Source organism: Drosophila ananassae, chromosome 3L (assembly GCF_017639315.1).
Source record: "Drosophila ananassae strain 14024-0371.13 chromosome 3L, ASM1763931v2, whole genome shotgun sequence".
NCBI classification, from domain to species: domain Eukaryota; kingdom Metazoa; phylum Arthropoda; class Insecta; order Diptera; family Drosophilidae; genus Drosophila; species Drosophila ananassae.
The window spans coordinates 9,352,989-9,375,941 of NC_057929.1; the positions used below are offsets into that span (position 1 = coordinate 9,352,989).

Sequence of the window (22,953 nt, forward strand, 5' to 3'; positions counted from 1 at the left end):
AAGACTGGCACAACGACCTTAGCTTGGCTGGGGGGTTTTTTTTTTGCAGAAGTTCATTGCGTTCTCCATTCAGACAAAAAATTAAAATTAATTAGTCAAACGCTAATCAATGTGAGGACATGCAATAAAGCGCAGCTTTTGATGGTTAATTAACATTCTCCTTTAAGCGATTAGTGCGTCAATAAACAAATTATATAATGCTTCAATGCGTAAGCCATAAAATAAAAAGCTTTTGGCATTAGAAAAGTTTATTTTTAAAACCATTATAAAAATCCCGCCATACTAAGGCAAATTATCGATAACATGTACGCTATAAATCGAATGTATTGATCGAGTGTCGTGAGTGTCGATGCATCGGAATATGCGATCATCGAAATATCGATTGTGTTTGTCCCACCTCTAGCCTGCGGCCACCGCTTCCCTTGGGTTGTATATTTTAATTTGTTTAACTAATTTTAGTCCAGTACGCAAAAGAACGCGGTCGCGGTTTTAGCAACTCTAGCACAATTACCATAAATATCGCACAAAATGGCCGAGGTTGAAGCCGTGCAGATTATTGCCGAGTCACTGAAGCAACAGGTAAGGTTCAACCATTTTGTCCAAAAATTCTACATTGCACTTTTCTGCATTTGTGGATTATTTGCATTTTTTGAGACATGGCATTCCTCTCGACTCCATGGGGGACGATTGTGAGGGCCATGGAGGTGATGAGAACAATGGTAGCTTATCTTATAAAGTGGAAGGCACCTGTTTGTTGTGCAAAGTTCAAAACACTTGGTTAGTACTGCTGCTGTTGTTGTTGTTGCCATCGCCCCCCGATTATAATTATTCTTGTTCATAAACGGAAAACGGATTGTGATAAAGCCTTGTGTGTTCCAAAGGTTTAGTAGCACGACCCAAACACCCTTGCGCTTGCAGCGATTATCGGTGGACTGGGGAGCCAGATTAAAATCAATAAAACTTAACCCGGATCCCACGCCTAATCGCCGAAAACGTGTTGGTATTTTGGTTAGATTTTTTAGGATTATACGTGTTATGTGATGCAAGCAATGTGATATTTATATTTTTGAATAATTCCATACATCATTTTAAGACATCCTAGACTACTGAACTAGATAACTTAACTAACTATTATCTGATTGCATATTTTATCTCCAGGGTGTGGAGTATGTCTTTGGCATCATCGGCATCCCAGTTATCGAGCTGTCCATGGCCTTCCAGGCAGCCGGACTGAAGTACATCGGAATGCGCAACGAACAGGCCGCCTGTTATGCCGCCCAGGCCATTGGCTATCTGACTGGCAAGCCCGGAGTCTGCTTGGTGGTTTCCGGACCCGGACTACTGCATGTTACAGGTGCACTTCAAGTGACCCACTCAGTGTCATAAATATGTTAATTTTATATTGCTATTTATCAACTAGGTGGCATGGCTAATGCCCAGGTTAACTGCTGGCCCCTGATTGTCATTGGAGGAGCCACCAACCAGGATCACGAAGGCATCGGCGGCTTCCAGGAGTGCCCGCAGGTGGAGCTCTCGCGTCCCTACTGCAAGTACGCCGCTCGTCCGCCAACCGCAGCTCTGATTCCGCTGCATGTGGAGAAGGCTGTGCGTTATGCCACGTACGGACGTCCAGGAGTGGCCTATCTGGATTTCCCCGGAAATATCTTGCAGTCGAAGGCTCTCGAGGAGCGCATCTACAAGGCCCCTGCTCACCCAGCTCCCCCGCTGGCCTATCCTCCCCATGACGACGTCATCCGGGCTGCCAAGCTCCTGCGCCAGGCCAAGCGGCCGCTGGTGATTGTTGGCAAGGGATCCGCCTATGCTCATGCCGAGAACACGCTGCGCCACTTCATCGAGAACACAAACCTGCCCTTCCTTCCAACACCGATGGGCAAGGGTGTGGTCTCCGACACAGCGCCGCAGTGTGTCTCCTCGGCCCGTACTCTGGCTCTGCAGAAGGCGGATGTGGTTCTGCTTCTGGGCGCCCGCCTCAACTGGATCCTTCACTTTGGCAAACCTCCTCGTTACGACAAGGATGTAAAATTCATCCAGGTGGACATTAACCCCGAGGAATTGCACAACTCTGTGGTGGCCTCGGTGGCCATCCAGGCCGACATTCGTCCCTTCGCCGAGCAGCTGTTCGAGCAGATGAACGCCGTGAACTTCCGCTTCGGCTACGAGCAGGACTGGTGGAAGCAGCTGGCCGCCAAGTGCAAGCAGAACCGCGACACAGTCCAGCAGATGTCGCTGAATACCCAGACGCCGCTGAACTACTACGCCGTCTTCCATCACTTGCGGGAGCTCTTGCCTAAGGACACCATCATCGTGAGCGAGGGAGCCAACACCATGGACATTGGTCGCTCCATGTTGTTGAACGAGCAGCCGCGTCATCGCTTGGACGCTGGTACCTTCGGAACGATGGGTGTTGGCCCAGGATTCGCAGTGGCCGCTGCTCTGTTCTGTCGTGATTTTGCTCCCGGCAAGCGTGTTCTTTGTGTGGAGGGCGATAGTGCCTTCGGATTCTCGGGCATGGAGATCGAGACCATGGTGCGCTACAAGCTCCCCGTGACCATTGTGATCGTGAACAACAACGGAATCTACGGTGGCTTCGACAAGGACACCTTCGAGGCCATTCGCAGTGAGGGCGATCTGACCCAAATGTGAGTACTTCTCCCCGTGGCATCTTATCGGCGTAGAACGTATCTGGAAACAAGTAATCAATGCTAATCTTATCTTGCAGCACGCCACCCTCGGCGTTGGGCGTTCAGGTTCGCTACGAGGAGATGATGAAAATGTTCGGCATGCAGGGCTACTTCTGCACCGAGATTGAGCAGCTGCAGGCGGCTGTGAAGGCGGCCAACCAGCTCACCGACAGGCCGACCATCATTAACGTGGCCATCAGCCCGTCCTCTGACCGGAAGCCACAGTCCTTCAACTGGCTTACCGAGTCTAAACTGTAGGATACAAATAGCCGATTAGATCATAAGCACAATGTTCACCATTCCGAAAAGTTATATTGCCACGAATTTTTCTGTATATACATGCAATTTTTGATAATCAAGCCTCGTACTTTAAATGTTGGCCCGTTTTAGTTCCTCCTCGAGGCCCAGGTAGTCCAGGAACCAGGTGAAGTCCACCAGGCGGCCCTTGTGCAGGAACGGCAGCTTCGGGCAAAGCTCGAAGGCGATGTTGATGGGCGCAATGTCGGGCACTTGGTCGTGGCGCATGTTGAAGAAGGCCAGAAAGTCGCGCACCTCAATCTCACCCTCACCGTTTCGCTGAAGCACCTGCAGGATGTCCTCTACTAGCTCCAGACTGAAGGGCAGTCGGCATCCTCTCAGCGTGGACCTCACTTGAGCCTCGCTGATATACGGCCGGCAGGTGGGATTGATGTGGCTCAGATGATCGTTCAGCTCTTCGGCACTGTTCCACAGGGCACGCTTCAACTCCAATTGGGCTGCAGCTCGCACCCTGTTCCTGTCGCAGCTGGGGGGCATAGCCTGCTCAGCCGAGAAGTAGCGACACACTGTCACTATTTCGTGGCTGAGCAGGCTCTCCTTGGACAGATACGACAGGAGGGTGGAGCGCAGCGTCTCGAAGCCCACGGTGGTGAAGTCTCCAAGATCTCCGTCAGGCTTGCAGCTTAGAACGAACTGCTTGTACTCTGGACGAACGGCATTGCGGATCTTCTCCATAATTCTTCGAATATCAGCCACAGGAAACTACAACACAAAGAAGATATGTAAACTCATTCTTAAACCGATTCTTAGGCTCACCTCGCTGGGATGGTGTTCCATGTAGAGCAGCGTAAACTCATCTGCGGAAACAATGTGGAATATGTGATCCTTTAGGGTCATGGTGCGGCCAATGTAGAAGTCATTGGCTCTAAAGTACTCCGGACGCGCGGAGCCAAACATGTTCTGTCCCGGTAATGGCACTCGTGCCTTTTTGAGGAACTCGCCGCCCAGGAAGCCGGAGTTTCGACGCGATGCCACGTAAACCTGTAATGTGTCGTCGGCCAAGAAGTAGCTGATGACGAAATCCCGCTCGTCATTTTCTCGTATCGGGGAGATTAGCTTGGCTCCGAATCGCAGGATGCAGCCGTCGTATTTGAAGAGCTTCTTAAAGTCGGCCTGCGGTGGCTTTGGTTCTACGGTGATGCAGTTGCCCTCGGAGTCCTCGTGACTGCCCCATCCGTTGTAGGGCGGCAGGCGCCGAGATGCCATTCCCACCTGGGTGTGAGGGCGTATGTCGCTTCGTTCTGGGACTGCTTGTGGTGTGAACTCCTCAATGCCGTACTGGGGAGCATAATAAATAGTATATGTTGGAAACTAAGTTCGAAATGTATATCCCCCCTAACTCACCTTGGCTCTGTAGTAACTTTGGGTGAACTGGTCACAGCCCGTGAGTACGACAGCCCGGCCAAAGACATTCAATACGGCTCCTATCTGCAGATCCTGATCGGTGTAGTATTGCTCCTGTTTCTGGCCCGTGTTCAACGGGTCGGCTACGTAACGCACATCCCTCATATTGCTTCCCAGGACATTCAGCAATGTTACCGACGTCTGTTGCCCAGGAAGTGGAAGTCCTGAGAAGTCCTTGGGCAGCTTAGCTCTCCGAAGAAAAGTGCTAGGTCCTTCGCGACCCGAATTCCGAGGAAACTTCTCCTTTATGTCAATGGTGTCATCAGCCAGGTAGTAGCAGATATCCAGCTTCCTCACATCCCCAAACTCGCTGCGATCGTTCCAATAGCCCTGGAACTTCAGCACCCGCCTGTCGAACTGCAGGAACTGCGCAAAAGCATGCTTTTTGGGCAAAGCAGAGCTGCAGGCAGTGGCTGTTTGCTTTATTCCGGAGCGCTTCCGGATTTCCGTCGTGGGATCACTTGGCTCCTCCAGCGGCTCTGGCACAAAGATTCCAGCTCGGTTGAGGAACTGCCGAGTGAAGACGTCGCATCCACTGATGTGGTAAACCCGATCAAAGATCTGCACATTGGTGTCCACATTGAGGTCGAAGATGGAGATGAATTCGCGGTCGGTGGGCGGTGCCTTGGGGATGCGCTGGCGGTGGACGAGGCAGCCCTGGGGAATCCCCGAGTTCTCCACCTTCGGCTCGGTAACCTGCATGGTGCCATCCTCCAAGTAGAAGTAGATCTTCACCTTGCGCACCTGGTAGGGGGCGTGGTAGATCTCGGTAAGGTTCTCCTTGAAGTAGGCGTTGAAACAGAGCACCTGCTTGTCGTAGGCCAGCCAGGGTGGCAGTTTGACGGTGGCCTTTGGAGCCCACAAGCTATTGATTTGGGCCGGAACTGGTGGGCATTTTGGATCAACCACTATGCCATTGGGCTCCACCAGTTCCGGTTCCCGTCGGTCGGACAGCATCTGAATGCCCTGGTAGTGCATCAAGGTTTGTTTCCTCGGACGACGCCGTTCGCTGCGCTACAAATTTTTCATTTTACTTTAAGGAGTGGGTTTTTTTTTTGATTAGAGGACACTCACATCATAGAACTGTGCTCCTGGAAGCATGGGCATTCCTGGCAGTCGCATCATTTTTACAGATAATTTTTAACACTTTATTTTATTTAATTTTGTACTTAAATTTAGTAAAATACTATGCCAAATAGTTGTGGTTACATTTGTTTAGAAGCTAAAAGTAGTCTAGTGGCAGTTAACGCCACGCAACAGAATTTTGGACTGCCGGAGTGTTTCGACATTTCCGCTGCTATTCGATAAATGGAACAAACGCAACTATGGTGACACCTCTTGCCATGGCACCCGGGACAAACTCTGGATAGCTGGATAACTGGTTGGGTAACCAACAGGCAACTGGTAGCGGTTTCCATGGAATTCTTTGACAGCCACTACCTTTAAATATCTTTCATTTTGTTTAAACAATTAATTAACAGAGATGAGCCAGATTCAAATGGTTTTTTATAGATTCCATAAACAAAGATATAAACAAAATGATAAACCTGATTAGATTGAAGCAATTAAGTGATTTATTTTAACAATTTAATTTTGAATTATAATGTCAATAAATGTATTGAATATATCTTTGAAGTAAAAGGAACATTTCAATGTGATTAACATTAATTTTTGAATTCTGCCTTATGTTCTTTATTGGTTTCTTACATATCTTTAATATTTATCATAGTTGAGTTACTTTCGTCACAGTAACTTAGTTGCTGAACCTAAAAGCTTTTGTTTATTTAGGTTATTTAGAGTTATATTCTTTATTCTTCTCTAAAATTTCTACTATTCTTTTCTAACTTTATATCAAAATTCGTCTAGTGCCAGTCCTACCTGTGATTGCCTTTCGTCACTGCAGTTATGTCGCTGAACCTGAACGCTTTTCAATCACTGATTGGTGTCGCTGTTTAACCTCGGTGCAGACATAGTGTTTGCTAATTAGTCTAACATGCAAAAGTAGGAAACCCACCGAAGCACGTGCTTTCTTTACACCTTTCTCTCTCTATGCGTAGCTACCCATCTCTTTCGGGAATTACAAACCCTAGTAAAGCGATGCCAGGCCATTTGATCTTTTAGAACCGGGATGGTAAATGCGTTTAAAAGCTCGAACGATCAACACAAGAGACGCCAGCAGCATGAACCTGATGTGAGTCGATGAACCGTGAAATTATTCACTTTTCTCCAAACTTGATATCTATTTAGAGCCCAGTTTTTGACGCTTCTCCTGATGCTGGAAGCTGTGACAGCCCTGGAGGCCAATCTCACAGCCTGGCGGCATCACAAGAGACAGAAACGATTCTTGATCTATCAGAACGGTGGCGTAATAAAGGTAATTACCATTTAAGCATTTTAAACATATATTTATTTTTAAGGATTTCATTTTTAGTTTGTTGGAGGTTGCGCTTTTCCTGTACCCTTTATGGAGAAAAAAGTATGGCGCCAGTTGGTCTGGTTGATGAACTTCCATTATCAGTTCAACGAACCGCAAACCCCAATCTATTGGTGGAACCTTTGGAGCAGCTCTCGTAACCTAAAGGGCTCTGAGATTCCGGCAGCTACTCCTAGTCCCCAAATACCAGAACGCCTCCTTGTAGATGAACCTCAACTTATGCTCTTCAAACTGGCCGAGGGCTATATGAATCAGATCGGCCAGAATGGAGAGGCCTGCCTGGAACGTCTGATCTGTGAAAATGGCCAAGTGCATGAGCATATGGGACTTTATGCTCAAATTTTGCATAGACTGTTAAGGTATTATTGCTTGAAAACTAAAAAATTATGAACGCAATTATTTAATTTGCTTATTTGAAACACAGACCACATCGAACATTGGACAGAAGATACGTGGATGCTTATAGAATGGGCCTTCATGGCGTTAATTGTCGGAAGGCCTTTCCGAAGGCCCATCACTGTCTTCTAGACGACTACATCCACCTCCATGAGCAAGGACCCACACAGAGCTACCTTGGAGCATAGATTTAGATTCAAAAAGGGATGTTTTCTCTTATCAAAAAAATATAAGAATGGTGCCGGTTGCCATTAGATGAATAAATATATATATATAACTCGTACAAAGCTAATTAATGGTAATTAAAGATAATAATTAAACAATTCTAAATTTATATACAACGAGAGTTTTGGCCAATCCACATTTTAGACTCATTTCATTTCCCGGATTCGGGTTCAGGGTCATCATCATCGTCATCGGAGACCCTCCACGGCAACTGGTAGTATTTCTTCTCGTTGCTTCCCAGCCAGAGGAGGGCGCAGCGATTTGTACAAAAATTGCAGGTGAAGAGCTGCTTGGAGGTGCTGCCGCGCCTGCAAAATTAATAGAGTCGATCTTAGTCAACCTTTACCGTAGTTCTTGCGGTTGTGATAGGTCCATTTGGCCCTATTAGAAAGCGGACCGGTTTCGGAGGCTTTCAAAACAATGACCACATGACTAATCCGGAGCAAACGTAACCAAACGTCACGACCAGAACGACTTACCTCTTCACGACCATGAAGTAGTACGATGTGTACAGACACCTGGAGCAGGTGGTGTTTGTGCACCGGGCGATGGGGCCGTTGTTGATGTGAGAACTGATGTACGGCTCGGGGAGCAGGCGGTGCAGGGCGGAATTCTCGTAGACGGGAGTCGAGCGGTTTAGCGTCTGTATGGCATGGAGGCAGTCGTCGTAGAGAGTGACCCGATTCTCCAAAGACGGAACCGGAAATACTGTGCGAGTGCCCACTGGTAGCACTAGACGGCAGTTTGTCTCCAGCTCTCGAATCCAAAAGAGACCTTTGCGATTGATGGATCTAAAAGATTCTCTATATAATCTTTCAAGGAATTCATTGAAGTATTATCCTTACATGGGAGTAGTTCTCTGTCGGTTGTCGTAAAAGTTCTGGTAGAACCTTTCATAAACCATGGGTATGTAGTTTATGGCGGTGTTGTGGAAAATGCGCACATGGTTCATAAACTTGGAGAGTGCGGCTGGTAAATAAATAAGTGCGCATCCTAAAAGAGAAATATTTGCTTAAAATCTTTGCCAATTTCTCCCATTGTTGTTCTGCTCACGATCGGCGGCAAGGGACTGCAGCATGGGAAGGTTAGAGATCCGCTCAGGAATGTGCACCAGCGCCTCATTGTCGCTCACATTCAGCTCATTCAAACGGACGCACTCGCTCAGCTGCACCGGCAGGCGGCGGAACAGATTCTTGGCAATGTTCAGCTGCTCCAGATTGCGCAAGCTGCTCAGTTCTGAGTTTATAATTCCAATTGACAAATTATTTTATAAAATCTTAGTCATTTGGGAAGACACTCACCCACTGGCAGCTCACTAAGTTGGTTACCAGACACGTTCAGTTGCTGCAGATTGAGTAGCAAGCCCAAAGTCGGTGGCAGTTCCTTCAGTTCGTTATTGGAAACGTCCAGAAACTCAAGGTTCTCCAGCATATATATGTCCATGGGCAGCTCGCCGAGATTATTTCCAGCCAGGTGTATAAACTTCAGGGTCGTGATGTTCAGCAGCCACTTGGGTATCACCGATATGTAGTTCTCTTTGAGGTACACCTCCTCGAGGTCCTCGTAGAGAAACAGGTCCATCGGCACATCCTTGAAATTCAGATAGCTCCAGTGCAGTATTGTTTTATTCATTTCGCTGCCGCTGCCGTTGCCGTTGTCGTTGCCGTGGCCGTTACACAATCCCCGCGATCTCGATTGAAGCAAGCTTGTTGCCTGCTTATAGTTTGTTGATTTAATTATATTTTTATGTGACTTTACGCGGTCATGATCATCATTTGGCACCGCCGCCCGCCAAACAAAAACAGCCACCGCCAACACCACCACCGCCACCAGCCAGTGGCTCAGGCCCAGTGGCAGCCCCACCAAGAGCAACAGCAACAGTTTGCTCTTCCGAAAATCTCCTTCGGTTCTGTTCTTGCCTCAATTTCAGTTTCTGTTCAGTTCTTTGATTTTTGGCTAAATTTGTCTCAGTTGTATGTCGCAATTTCTCGCGAGCGTCGACCACTCATTTCTTTCTTTTTCCTTCTCTGAATATCTATTATTTTTATTTATTTCAATAACGCACACGTCCGTCCAATTATTCGTCGATGCACTGCCAAAGAGGCGTATACGTAATGTTCGGTGCGCCCGAAAGTATGCAGCCGCCTTTTCTACCCGGCCAAATGCCAAGCGAGCTTTGGCACTGACATTGAATTTTCCTGCCTGCATTGATTCTGGCTGTTGTTGTAGTTGTTTTTTCCGCTGCTGCTGCATTCAAGGCCGTTGCAAGTGAAAAGGGCAAGAGCTTTTCCTAATTAAAGCTTTGGGGAAAACTTGGTGCACAAGTTCCCATAAAAACAAGCAGCGACTAACCAAACCAAGCCGAGCTTTCCGCGATTCAAAGATATAGTTTAACTCTAAGTTTCTTTATTTAAACATAATTATAAAAATAAATAAATTATAAAGGATTATTAAGTATTTATCCTTAAAATCCTTTAGAACGGATAGTTTCTTAGTAGTAACCGTAACCATATCCATACGGACTATGGTGATGGTGGTGGTGATGGGGATAGTTTCCATAGTATCCATAAGAAGGTGGTGGAGGTGGCGGTGGCGGTATTCCAAAGCCCAATCCCAGTGGCACAGGTACACCCACTACGACAGGAGTTGAAGCCACTGCGGCAATACAGTAGAGAAGTCCGAGCAAGACGATCACAGCTCTCATCTTTCTTGGCAAGATTTCAAAAACAAACTGAGCCGCCAGTAACGATGCTGTTGGCTTTTAAGCAAATCGGTTTTGGGCAATTCAATCACAGCTTAAACAAACAAAATAAAGTGAATTTCTCCAGCCTAAAAGGTGTGAATTACTGCGAGAGTTGTGTGTTTCCCCCTCCTATGAGAATTGGTAATTCCTCACGATGTTTGCTTTGTTTCGCACAATTTTTGTTGATAAAGTAAAGTACAATACCATTTGGGAGTCAGAGCTAAGTGGGAAATTTATTCAAGTTCTTGAAGTCACAATCCATGTTTATATTGAAAAAATGTTACATTTTAGAATATCTTTCTTGAGAGATTACTCTAGAGATTTTGAGAGATTTTATCGCATTATATTACATCTTTAGTGATGGTGAGGATCGTGATGAGGATCATGGTGATCGTAGAAGTCCAGTCCATGATGTGGATCATGGTCACGATGGGGATCATGATGGTCAGGATGGTGATGCGGTTGCGGCACAGGATCGGCAAAAGCCGCAGCAATAAGGAACAGGAATCCCAGGAAGAAGATTATTACTTTCATGGTTCTACAATTGGTTGTAACTGATGCACTTGGTTCCGCTGCAGAGGCTTTTAAACCATTTCTGAGTCCTCAATTTTGGTAAACCACCCGGAAGGTAGACAAACAGAGTTCCAAGTCAATGAAAATTGTGAATAAGGTGTTAATAATTGCAACAATATGATTCGTTTTTAACAATATTTATTTTATTCTTTGGCACTGTAAACCTCTTTCATTGATTAAGTAAAGCTCTAAACCTTTTTTTTTATCACAATTCTCACAAGTTCAGGGATTTGTGGCAAATTCCTTATGCCCCCGATTTGACATTCACTGTCAGCTGCTTAAAATCACGATCACTGAGTAGATGCCACTTGTAGCCCAGTATCTGGGAGATTTCCCGCTCGACTGCCTCGTAGGATCGGGAGTTGCGCCGGAGCCAGATGTGGAACTCATCAGTCCACTCCGGATGTCTGGGCCAGTCGCAGCGCAAGATTACGGCAAAGCGACGGACGTAAAGATTCCGCAGATTTTTGGCAGTTTTCGCAATCAACAGAAGTGTCGATGTGGAGACTTTCTCGCGGATGGTCTGAGGGCGAAAAAGGTGTTAAGTAAGTTTTATTTAAATCACAATGAAGCCATTAGTTCCCCTTTAATCATGCTGGGAATAATTATTAATTTCAAATCTAATATTCAAAAGCCGCATGTCACCCTTTGATTCCGACAACTTGTAATTGTTAAATGAATCAAATCTGGACTCAGACTGGGAGTAATGCTTGCGGTTGGGTTACTTCTCATAATACAAACTTCAGCTTAGGCATCATTGAGTAAAGATAAGCACTGACGAATGGTATTGATTTCTTGTGTGTAAGCAAACTCATAAATTTACTCACCAGAGTGTCCACATTGAAGCATTGCCGGCACATCAGCAACAATAAGCTGTCGATGCGATTATGAAACGGTTTGGGGCTGGAAAAGCGCGGCAGCAGCTCATGGCCATAAACGGCGAGCGTGTTCCGGTAGTGGTCCACCATCCGGACTACCAATTCGGGCCGGATTCTGGCCTGCGGGGCACAGTAGGTGATACTATGAACCGGAGCCTCCGGCTGTAGCACGACCTCCCCATCATCCAGGTTCTCCAAGCGGAGATGAACACGCATCCGAGGATTGGTTTTTTTCAGGCTCCGCCAGGCCTTCACCCCGCAGGCGCTTATGGTCACGTATTTGGGTGTATAGCAGTTTTGCAGCAAATGCAAGTGACGCAGTTTGGTGTCCGCCAACAAGGACAGAACATCGTCGTCGATGTTTTGCGGGGAGATGGTGAGCACCTGTGACCAGAGCCAACATTAAATTCGAGAGTTTTGGTTTATCCACTGATTGATTTTTACCTGCAGGTTGAGGAAGAGTCCGACATGCATGATGGGGCAGTGGGTGGTTGTCACATTCACCAAGTTGAGCACTCGCATTTTGGTACAACAGCTGCAAACCACTTCGTCCAGCAGGTGATTCGCCTCGAAGCGTTCCAGCACAAAGTCCACCAGCTTAAGGGTGTGCAGGTCGGTTAATCTCTGGAGCAGCTCCTTCAGACCCTTCAGCAGCTGACCACCAGTTCCGAAGAGCTTGATCCCCTCGGGATCATTTGGCTGCGACATATTGCACGGAAAATGATACACCAGGGATCGAATTCGACGACCCATTCCTATTAACTCCGGCTGCGGATTCGGTTCGTTGCTCTGAAATTACAATTTTTATTTATTTATTGTCTAGGTCTCCTCTGGCAAGTACCCACCTTGTCCATACTCCACGACAACATGGTCATAAACTGATAGATATTGTTGAAGCTGTGCCAGGGCCTAAACTCAATGCCTCTCAAGTACTTCCCAATCCTGGCCAGACAGTTCTGGGTGCGCATGTGGTCCAGGCAGTACTGCCAACCGGAGTAGTAGTTGTACTTCGGTCGGGTCAGTGTGCGATCATCCACTATAAAATTATTCCAAACTGTGGGCAAATATAAAGCACTGTACCACTGCCGGCAGACCTGTAGGACATACAATAATATTAAATTTAATATATAATATAAAATAACATAAAACTACTAACCAATCCGGCGTAATAACGCTCTTTGGGGCTGAGGTACGAAAATACCTCTTCGAGTACAATGTTGGGCAGATAGCACCAGTTTGAGTAAACTTTTGTGGAATCATCAGCTCCATCGGTGGATTCACTGTCGTCCTCATCCACATCAATATAGCAGGCTGGATAGTTTTTATTTTTAGAGGAAACATTTCGAAATCTATTCCTTGGCCTACCTTTCTCGTTCTCGTCGATCTTCCAGCCAGCTTTTTGCATAACCTCCAGCTGTCCGCTGCCCTTTCGGCCAAAACTTACAGCTGCCATGTTTGTTTAGGACTCGGATATTTCTTGTTATTATTGGGATTGGTTTTACAAATTATTTACAACCAAAACGAACCGCACATCACTATATGTACTCTAATTTTGAAATTTTTTGGCACAGCTTGCTCTGATAGCTTCTTCTTTCTGTCGGTTTATTTTTATATAGTTGGACCCGCCGATCGTCCGCTGCATTCGCAGTTGCGTCGCGTTTGGCCAGCGACTGTCTCCCGAATAGATTGTGATTCTTTGCCGTTCAGATATTCAAATCACTCTGTTGCCTATTTTCGAAAAAAAAAACAAAACTGAAACTGAAAACTGACTGGCGCGCTCGGAATTGTTAGTTTCTCGCCAAAGAGTCGCTTCCTCTCTCATCGCGCTTCGAAATTTTATTTTGGTTAATATTTCTTTGTTGATTTTTTTGTTGATGCTTGGAACTATGCTCGACATATAGCAACTGTTGTGATACCGATTCTCTGTTGTTTTCGTTTTCAGAATTTAATTTTAGACGCCGGCTCTTTGGGCAAGGTCTTAGGGCCTATGCTTCTGTGGCAGGGAACTGGGGCAACTTGTTGCTGTTCTTGAGGTGTAAATTATAAATAAACACACGAGTTGTTTGGACTTCCTAAGATCAAATCGATCTGCAGTTTGTGCATGTGCACTTGTGTGAGAAGACGTTCTACTGCATCTAATCCTGCACAGAGAGAAATGGTTTTCCCAATATTTGAAGTATTTTAAAATTATGTCATAGGATCGGAAATTATATAACTATAGGATCGGATGAGAATTGGCAAACATATTGACATGTTTTGCCATATACGAAAAACCATCTTGCAGGGGTCTCCCCACAAAAATTGAAAAAATATCGATCCAAAATTTCGATCCCAGGTTTTGATGCAGATTGATGGGGAATCGTGCCAGAAATCGTTGAAGGTATTCCGCTTAAGAATCGGATGAAAATTGCCAAAAATATAGACATGTTTTGGGGCCATATACGAAAATGCAGGATTTGGCAGGGGTCTCCCCACAAAAATTGAAAAAATATCGATCGAAAATTTTGATCCCATTTTTTGATGCAGATTGATGGGGAATCGTGCCAGAAATCGTTTAAGGTATTCCGCTTAAGGATCGGATGAGAATTGGCATAGATATTGAAATATCTATGCGGCATTTGGTTCCTTCTTGGAAATTTTATTCCTTAAGCGAATCTGATATCCAAGGATTTTTACTTTCGTTGCATTTATTGGCCCGAATTAGTGCACTAGTTCTTTAAAAATGGCTTAAGGCTTGTAATTTAACCAGCAGGACACGATAAGTACGACATAATGCGAGCGTGCAGCTAAAAAGTCCTGTAAGCTACTTACCAATCTTGGCATTATCTTCCTCTGTTTCTGTGATACTTGACACCACTTTGCCAAGGATGAAGAGGGCGGGGCTGGGGGAAATCGGAAGGTAGTAGGAAAATTCTATCAGGCCACGTTAAGATGCCATCACCATCGCCTTGACGACGCCACCAACTGAGCCAGCTGTTAGACCTTTATCCCGTTTTTCCGTTATACCGCTGTCCACTTGTGCATGTCCTGCAAAAGGAGCATTGTCATTCCGCCACAAAGCACTCGCACACACACACACACACATCGAGAACCCACATACATACGCAAATAGCTTTTCCGTTTTGCTTGTTGGAGGAGAGTTCCTCGAGTGTCCAGGTACACTTAGCGGAAACAGCTGTTTATGTTGATGGGCTTGCCGAGCGAAAAAATGCCGTGGCTTCTTTATTTTTGTTCTTTTCTTGGGGGTTTCTCTTCCGCCGCTAAGCAACAACAAGAACAATAAAAAACAGCAGTGGCCAGCAGCAACTTTTCCGGATTGCATTTTGCCTTTTTCATTGCATACTTTTAGGATCACGGAATTTTTCCGCGCCCAAGCACTTAAAAATATGCTGAATATTGAATGAATCCGGGTGAGTGGAGCGGCCCCATCTGAGCGGAGTGGGGGTCTGAATGAGTGGGTTGGTGGTGGGTGCAACAATGCGCAATACTGCCTTAATTAAAACAATTTTAAAACCAGTTAAAACACACTCACCGAAACACCCGCACATATGCACACAGCTTGACAGTTGGCAGCGCCCTTCCGCTTTGGGTCCTTTTGGTTGCGAAAACATCAAATATGACAGGCCTGGCTGCCTCTCTGCCGGCCTGCCCTTTGGATAGCTTGCCTGGCTGGGCAGGATGCAACCAAAATGTTGCTATGCAAATTTAAATGTCAACAAAAACTTGCAGTTTAACCCGAAAACCTTATTTGTGTCTGCCAGACGACAGCCAGGGCTGAGCAAATGTATGCAAACTCCATTAAAAGCGAGCTGAGTTTAGGGATGCGTACGTGATTTTTATAGAGTTTCTAGATTTCTCTCCAATCCATACATATATACTTTGTATATCCTATTTTTCTAGTGTATTTTTAAAGTTTTTGTGAAAGCTACATATGCATAAGTAAATATTTTTATTGAATGAACGCGCACCTCTAGAACGCATTTCAGAAAATCATGACCGTGTGGTATGGTACTATATGCACTATATGGATTCCTCTGTGCGTGCCGGTGGGCTGGCGGCTTTAAAACAGGAAGTGGCTGGTTGGCTTGGTTAGCCAAGCCTGGCCGCCGGCTCGCCTAGTTTGTCCCGGCTAGTCCTCCTCAACCGGATTTGTTTTGGGTGGCCTTGCTCAGGTGCACCACTCCGGCAGCTGTTTGGGGGCCATTGTTTGGCCATCGGATGTTGCCAAGTTTTGGAATTTAATGTATAATTTTGTGGCATTTCAACTACTGACCCCCATGGGTCTGCTGGGCATGTGGTTATGTAAATGGTCGAATTCAGTTTGAGGGACAGCTCTAAGAAGGCTAATGTCTGACCTGACTGGGTCCCTTATGCATTTTAATGGCAATTTAGTGGCACACGGAAGTGCTTGATTTATTTGATTCATTTTAAGACAATGGGATTTTAATCCTTAAACAACGGACTTGGATATTTATTTCCAAAATAAAACTTTACTTAAACAAATCGAATTCTTTGACATACATTTCCAAACTTTGCGTGTCCTTCGTTCTCAACTTTGTACAGATTTAAATGTGTTTGATCCGATTACAGGTTTTGAAGTTGGTTTGGTCCTTTTTCGGGAGTAAACTTTGTGACGGCTCAACTGCCTAAAATAACAATGAAAGTCGGTGGAGCAGATGTGGCCTATGGTAAAGTTTTTGCGGTGAGTGGATAAGTTAAGGCCCGAAAAAGTTTGCATAAACACATAGGTCTCAATCACATCCGCCATTTTCAGTTTCAATTCTATGGCGCCCGAGTGCACCCCATCTCTGGTCCCATCCTCGACTCAATTGTTCTGCCATTGTCACAACAATCCGGGTAGCTGCCACTCCAAGCCATTTGCCTTGACAATAGTCATGCATTTTAATTGTGCAGCAGCTGCTGTTCATCTTTTTGTTCGATGGCCAAAAGAGGGGCGGATGGGCTCTATATACCGCCCCTGATAAACGCAGCAAATTGGGTGGCCATTAAAAAAATGGCGTATAAAATAGAAACTTTTTCGAAATTGTCCTCCCGGATGCAAAGAGGGCAGATGCAAAGAGGGCCCTCCTGCAATTATTTGTAAAATATTTATTTTACAATTGAATTGAAAAAGTTTCTGGTTGTGGCAGTTGCCCCAAAAATGCATAGCAAACGGTATAGAAAGGAGCAACTTTGGTCCACTAATCAAATGAATGGAAATTAAGGCACCGTCACTAACCGGGACTTCTGGTAAGAAGATTTTCGCTGGCGTATGCAAAACAATTAAGCTAAAATGGTTATTGCAATTTGAAAACAATTGTCAAATTATGCAAATGCCATCTGATTGCCTTGAGTATTTTTCAACAGGCCCTGTGGGCCCACAGCTAACAAGGTAGACACAGTCAACTCCTCCACCCATTTTTCGGGGGTGGCAATAGCTGCTCAAAGATTTATGACGCCGCCTCAAGTGTTTTGGGGCAGGAAAGGTAGTAAGGGTGGCTGGAAAAAGTTTCGGGAGTGCCGACGTTGTCAACTGCAAGGAGACTGCAATTTGCATAAAAATTCATTGGTTTGGCGGCAACTTGACAAGAAGAAAGTATGAAAAAGGAGCGGTAAAGGAATAATCTGCGGGATAACAATATTATTATGTTTTCGCCTAAGTGAATTGAAATAATATGAAGTATTTGAAAAAGTTTTCATATTTTTAAAAGTCTGAGTTTGCAATTATTAATTTATTTTCTATATCAGAACAAGTTATTGGGTTTGTAAGCTTGGGAAAAAATTTAAATTAATTTTTTTCAAGAGATGAATATTGTTGTAGCATCCTTTCCAACAAAAAAGAAAACCACAGAAAAAAACATAATGGCCAGGATCGCAACATGTGCCACGAACATTTCCGTTACATTAACAAAGCGCCATTGTGCGACACGAAGGACAACAACAACAATTATGGTCAAGCAAAAAAGGACAGCAACAAAAATGGCGCACACGCTGTGCTTTACAGGCGGGAACTAGTTGTTGTTATTATTCTTCCATTTTTTTTGTTGGGGCAAGTAGTGGACAGCAAACATTTCCCTTTCCACTACTACCACCAGTCTAGGGCCACCCATTACAGTGCGTGTGTATTTTTCGGTCAGTTTTGTAATTGAATCACGTTTTGTATTAAATAAACTTTTCAAATTATCGAAAAATTGACTTGCACTACAAACACCGTCCTGCCTAGTTTAATTTACTTGTGTGTGCGTGCTCCACTCTCAGCCACACACACACACTCATAGAGACCCCACTGAGCTGTGCGTGTGTGTTAACCATTAACATAAAAAAAAGCGGCCAAATTGAAAGTGCTTTTGGCCTGGTTCTATCTCTTTCTCTTTCGCTCGCCAGTTGGTTGCTTTTTATGCAAAACACTTGACAGCCTCATTAGTATTGAAACGGTCAGAGTTGTTTGAACGTTCCCGCCATCTCCACCTCTCGTTCCGGCCCCAGAGCTGCCCTTCTGTTCGCGCATTGACGCTTTCGCACATAAGTATGCTATGGCTTAGGGGGCGCAAGGACTGCCGAGCAGAGAGGGTTGTAGCGACTGTCCTGTAATGGAAACGTGATTATTTTTTGGATTTTATTTGGGAAACAAATCTTTTTTAAGCCCTATATTTTTTTTTTACTTTCTCTGTACCTTAAATACCATTGTTTGCTCATAATTGAGATAAAATGAGTTAACAAACAAATGGATTCATTTTGGTGATCACGTGCGCTTCGAGGCGCCCATGCACTTTCTCACTTATTGACGCACAGGTTGATGTACGTGTTCAACCAACAACAAGGACCACGACCATGGACCAGGACGGGGAAAACCCCAAATGAAAACAACAAGAACAATGTTGGTAATACACAATACAACGTCCGAATTCCTTTCATAACATATTTTGCATGCAACGCTGCGTGTCCGGCAAAGCTTGGCGCCATCATTTTCACCCATGCAACTGGGGCTTTGGGTCCAGCTCTTCCATATAAGCCACTCCCGGATTCCCCTGTTACCCTGCGCCCCTCGTCTCGTCCTGTGGCGCGGGGTAACTTGTTTTCGCGCCATTTGCACGCGTCATGAATTTTTCATAAACATTTAAAGGGATTTCATTACAGCCATCGCACACAAACATACAGTGGTCATCGCGAATGCACATACACTGGCATATTTAAATCGTTTGAAATCCTTTATAGAGGCTACAGTTGAAATTATTAAAAAAGGATATTTTCAAAATATTTCTGATGTAGGTTGGGGAGAAAAATATAGTATAGTTAGGACTAAAAACATATAAATATGATAAGGTGTATAATAGCCATTATCCTTTACAACTTATTGTAGTTCCCCTGTACCCTACATATTTATATCGGTTTCTCATATTGGCTTGAAGGAACAAGCATATTAAATATTAAATTCTGCTCACAATTTGCGTTTTGCCAACAGCCTGTTCGCCGCTGTTGTTAACCATTGATGGCCAACCTTCCTGGCCAACGTCCTGGCCGTCCTGGCCGTCCTGACGTTTGCTTACAAAAGACAAATATGGATAAATTGGAAGCGGGTTGTGTATGCGGTTTAATGTCCTTACGGGAAAAGCCATTGCAGCTTCCGAAGCGGAAATCCAGCAACTTCAATTTGACCCACCACGCACTACCATTATTTTTAAGCCATTAAGTAATTACTATTAAGTGACTTTCAATTTGCCAAGGATCATGGAAATCGTTCTTCCATAATGATCACGTTTTTAAGTTTTATTTAACCATTTTTAATGTATTTATCCTTTGTTATATTATGCATTTAATATTCAAACTGCTGCTTTTTAGCCAAATTTGTCAAGTTAATTAAGAAATTATTTGCTGTGAAAATTGGGCGTGCCAGCCTATAAATATAATTAAAATGCAGTTTCCAGCTTAATATGCAATTTGCATAATATAATGTGTGTATATTTAAACCGCGAAGTGCTCCGCCCTCGACAATTTATGCATCACCGTTGACATGTGTGGTTCCCAATGGTGCAGCTGGTCACGCGTCCTGCCATCCTGTGACAGGCACAGCTCGGTTACTGAAGAAGCTTTTTAAAAGTAAAATTTAAAACAATCGCAAGTTATTATTTTTGTTCGTAAAAGGCCAATTAGCCAATGTCTTTCTCTTTAATGCAAGGTGATAAATTTTTAACGATCATCCTTTTCCCTGGCAAATCCTTTTATCAAACCCAAGCAGCTCGTCCTGCACGCCGCCACCTCCACCTAACAAATAGTCCTTACTTGGAGGAGTAGCTACGCATTTTAATTACAACCACGTGGCTTCACAAATATTTAACTGCCTTTGGTGGGAAAATGCAAATATCTCATCTTGATGGTGGTGGTGTTGTTGTCGGTGGTTGGCGTGGTGTCCTGGTGGCCTGTCACCCAAGATGCTGGCTGGAAAGTACCCCCAATTTGCAGTTACGAGCCTGCGAAAGTGACTCTCGCCTCATATCATTAAAAATAATACCCAAACATTCGCCGAGTCAAACTATCATCATACTCCCGCTGGCGGCGAATTAAACGAAATTAGTGAGCCAGCTGGGAGAAGGGGTTGAGATGGGTGAAATGGGTGAACCATTAAATGGGTTTAGCAAATAGCACTACTTCGCACATCCTGCACATCCTGAAACTAGAGCTGAAGCTGACATTATTCATATTTCATGGTCCTGCTGACTGCCTCGCAAAAAGCTTGAATCGGATGGCGGGGATTGGACGGACGGGTTGAACTCAAACTGAACTCAAGTTGCCAAGTACAACAATTATGGTTTCACTCTATTTGCCCTGTACAAGCCGAGGGGGGATTCCAGCTAGTCCTTCTAGTCCTCCCTAGTCCTTTCTCATTTTGCGGGCGTGTTTGTGCTAGCGATTAGCCTGACGTGTGCATAAAAGCCAGCCTGACATTATAATGCCTTTAGTTTTTATAACCGACTCGGTCTGGGGGCGTAGCTTTCACGTTATGGCAAGACCTTTGCCAGCATTCACAATTCTTGCATATTTATGCACTTTTAATTATGTGTTTGTTTGCACGCCGTTGTGTGTGCTAATTATTGTCTGTTAGCTGGCGCATATGGATTTTAATTAGCGGGCGTTTGGGGTGGCAGGTGGGTGGAAGGGCTAACAGGTGAGGCAACAAAAGTGAATGTACATTGATTTAAGTTTTGCGTGAGTGATTGTTTGCTTTTTAATTACTTTCTATTTTTGGTTAGACGGATTACTTGTTCTGTATCTTAATCAGTAATATTTGTAAATTACTAATAGGCTCTTTAACAATATCCTAACATAAAAAATATCATCTCAATTAAAGATGATATTTTTGCAACCTAATCTCATTTATTTGCTTATATTTTCAATGAAAAGTCTGCCCTTTTCAATATTTAAATTCCCAATCGAATTTATTTACTAGATTTATTCCAACTGCATTTATACCTATGGAAACTGCAGCATATATGTATATGGAGTTTGTACTTTTCCAGTACTATATCATAGATACAGACAGAGCTGTTTTGCTGGTCCTGCCCTGCAATTTGTAGTCGGATATCACAAAACGCATATTGAAATGTAATTCACAAAATGTAACTAAAATGTTTTGAAAGACAGCCAAAAACACAAAAACGCACGCTGCGGGCAAAGGATGTAAAGGATGCAAAAGATTGCTCGAATTGGGGCGGAATTGGGGAAAGGATGCTGAAAGGCGGTGGATGTGTGGTGGTAGCAGCGTTTATTTCATCGTCTAAATGGAGTGCAACTGGGCGAATCTGAACGGGAGTGGGCTGGCTCGATGCCATTTGTTAAGTGCAAGTTCAATAGCATTAAGAGTGCAACACAAATAACCATAAATTCGGAAAAGCTGCAAATTTTGCATATTTTTGCAAGTCACCCCCGCCAGAGCCAGGCCGAGCCGAGTAGTGCTTCTGATTGGTAAGCCAAAAAATATCCGAATAAAAATTGCGTGTTTCCCTTTCTCCTTCTCTATATCTGGGCTTTTATTTTTTTGCACTTGCAACAGACGCAGGGCAGCTGGAGTGGCATTTGTTTGCCAATGCCATTTTCAAATAGATTACGTATGCGCCCCGGTGGTGCCCGGTGCCGGGTGCCGGGTATTGGGTAGTCTCGTTCAATGCTCTTTTTCGTGTGATTTATTGGGGCGCCTCGATGTCCACACACGACCAGCGGCAGTGGCGGCCGGTCAGAAGAATTTCTAGCCGACTTCCTTAAGTTATTTCAATATTTACACTCGTGTAACATATGGCCAGGACGGATCGGCCAGAGGGGGTGGCCGGTGGAGGCGTCACGATAAATTGCCCCGGCCAACCACAATGATTTACTGCCCCAGTCCGAGGAAACACATACTTGTATATACAATACACCCCACACCCAAGCCCGCCCCCCCTCAAGGATGTAAACGCACCTTTGTGTGTGGCGAGATGTTGCTATATTTCTATTTTCTACTCAAAACCGCATTTATATTTATTACTTTGGCATAAATCTTGTCGCATTTTCACATTTGTGTCGAATTTGTCGAGTTCGCATGTGTTTATGTATTCACATAAGCCCGAAAAACAGGACCCAGGACCCTGGGAGTGGACCATCCCACCGACCCGCCTCTATTCCTGTCGACCAGCTATTGGCACGTCCACAGTTTCTGGCATTATTGCTGGCTGCTGCTCCTGGCACTCCCTGGTTGTCCTGGCTCATGGCTTTGCTAGGTAAACAATAAACTGACCCCCAAGTTCGGGTCAACAGGCAACTAAAGCAGTCTGCACCTGATGTGTGGCGGGCTTCCGGGGGTCTTTCGAGAGGAAAGTGCGAAATATATGGCGTGTTTTTACCTTCGTTATTGTACACGAAATAAAGTGTACATAATTTGGCATCGCACATCGCACATTGAGTTGCATAAATTTAGTACGGTATCCCAATAAAACCATTGTCGATGTCAAATACAAAGTCTTGGATATTTTTATGGAATGGTCGTGTGTCCAATGCCAGGTCAATGTTGTCCACATTTTTTTTTACGGTAATTGTTTCTTGAACCGACATCAATTTTCCTGGCTGCTCTTATTAAATTCTCAACTTCTGGCCCATAGTCTGGCACACACACTCACACTTCATGTCACTTTAATAAACTGCATCAATTGTCTAATAAACCAAATGAAAAACAATTTAAATTTAATTGCCAGACAGAGTGAAATTTTTAGCAATAATTTAGCAAGCATGCCGGCAGAACTCAGTGCCAGTCAA

At 44.7% G+C, this 22,953-nt stretch overlaps 5 protein-coding genes across 5 annotated transcripts; 2 read left to right on the forward strand and 3 right to left on the reverse strand.

Annotated features, from left to right (window-relative positions):
- Positions 1 to 386: 386 nt before the first annotated feature.
- Positions 387 to 3,061, forward strand: LOC6496000 (2-hydroxyacyl-CoA lyase 1). The gene is made up of 4 exons (XM_001959976.4): positions 387 to 579; positions 1,159 to 1,354; positions 1,421 to 2,660; positions 2,741 to 3,061. The coding sequence occupies exons 1-4, from the start codon at positions 529 to 531 to the stop codon at positions 2,958 to 2,960; spliced, it is 1,707 nt and encodes a 568-aa protein (XP_001960012.1). The 5' UTR covers positions 387 to 528; the 3' UTR covers positions 2,961 to 3,061.
- On the reverse strand, positions 2,995 to 5,866 carry LOC6494613 (EF-hand domain-containing family member C2). The gene is made up of 4 exons (XM_001959977.4): positions 5,499 to 5,866; positions 4,365 to 5,438; positions 3,777 to 4,298; positions 2,995 to 3,722 (listed from the first exon to the last, which is right to left on the reverse strand). The coding sequence occupies exons 1-4, from the start codon at positions 5,547 to 5,549 to the stop codon at positions 3,072 to 3,074; spliced, it is 2,298 nt and encodes a 765-aa protein (XP_001960013.1). The 5' UTR covers positions 5,550 to 5,866; the 3' UTR covers positions 2,995 to 3,071.
- Positions 5,867 to 6,559: 693 nt separating this feature from the next.
- Positions 6,560 to 7,466, forward strand: LOC6496001. Its single transcript, XM_001959978.4, has 4 exons — positions 6,560 to 6,615; positions 6,672 to 6,798; positions 6,856 to 7,217; positions 7,283 to 7,466. Exons 1-4 carry the CDS (start codon positions 6,560 to 6,562, stop codon positions 7,440 to 7,442), a joined length of 705 nt encoding a protein of 234 aa, XP_001960014.2. The 3' UTR covers positions 7,443 to 7,466.
- A 33-nt stretch (positions 7,467 to 7,499) lies between these two features.
- LOC6494612 (protein lap4) lies at positions 7,500 to 9,605 on the reverse strand. The gene is made up of 5 exons (XM_001959979.4): positions 8,781 to 9,605; positions 8,533 to 8,715; positions 8,325 to 8,472; positions 7,959 to 8,270; positions 7,500 to 7,787 (listed from the first exon to the last, which is right to left on the reverse strand). Exons 1-5 carry the CDS (start codon positions 9,109 to 9,111, stop codon positions 7,631 to 7,633), a joined length of 1,131 nt encoding a protein of 376 aa, XP_001960015.1. The 5' UTR covers positions 9,112 to 9,605; the 3' UTR covers positions 7,500 to 7,630.
- Positions 9,606 to 10,436: 831 nt separating this feature from the next.
- LOC6494608 (F-box only protein 39) lies at positions 10,437 to 13,389 on the reverse strand. The gene is made up of 6 exons (XM_001959982.4): positions 13,039 to 13,389; positions 12,830 to 12,984; positions 12,519 to 12,767; positions 12,118 to 12,462; positions 11,623 to 12,057; positions 10,437 to 11,318 (listed from the first exon to the last, which is right to left on the reverse strand). The coding sequence occupies exons 1-6, from the start codon at positions 13,124 to 13,126 to the stop codon at positions 11,040 to 11,042; spliced, it is 1,551 nt and encodes a 516-aa protein (XP_001960018.1). The 5' UTR covers positions 13,127 to 13,389; the 3' UTR covers positions 10,437 to 11,039.
- Positions 13,390 to 22,953: the final 9,564 nt, after the last annotated feature.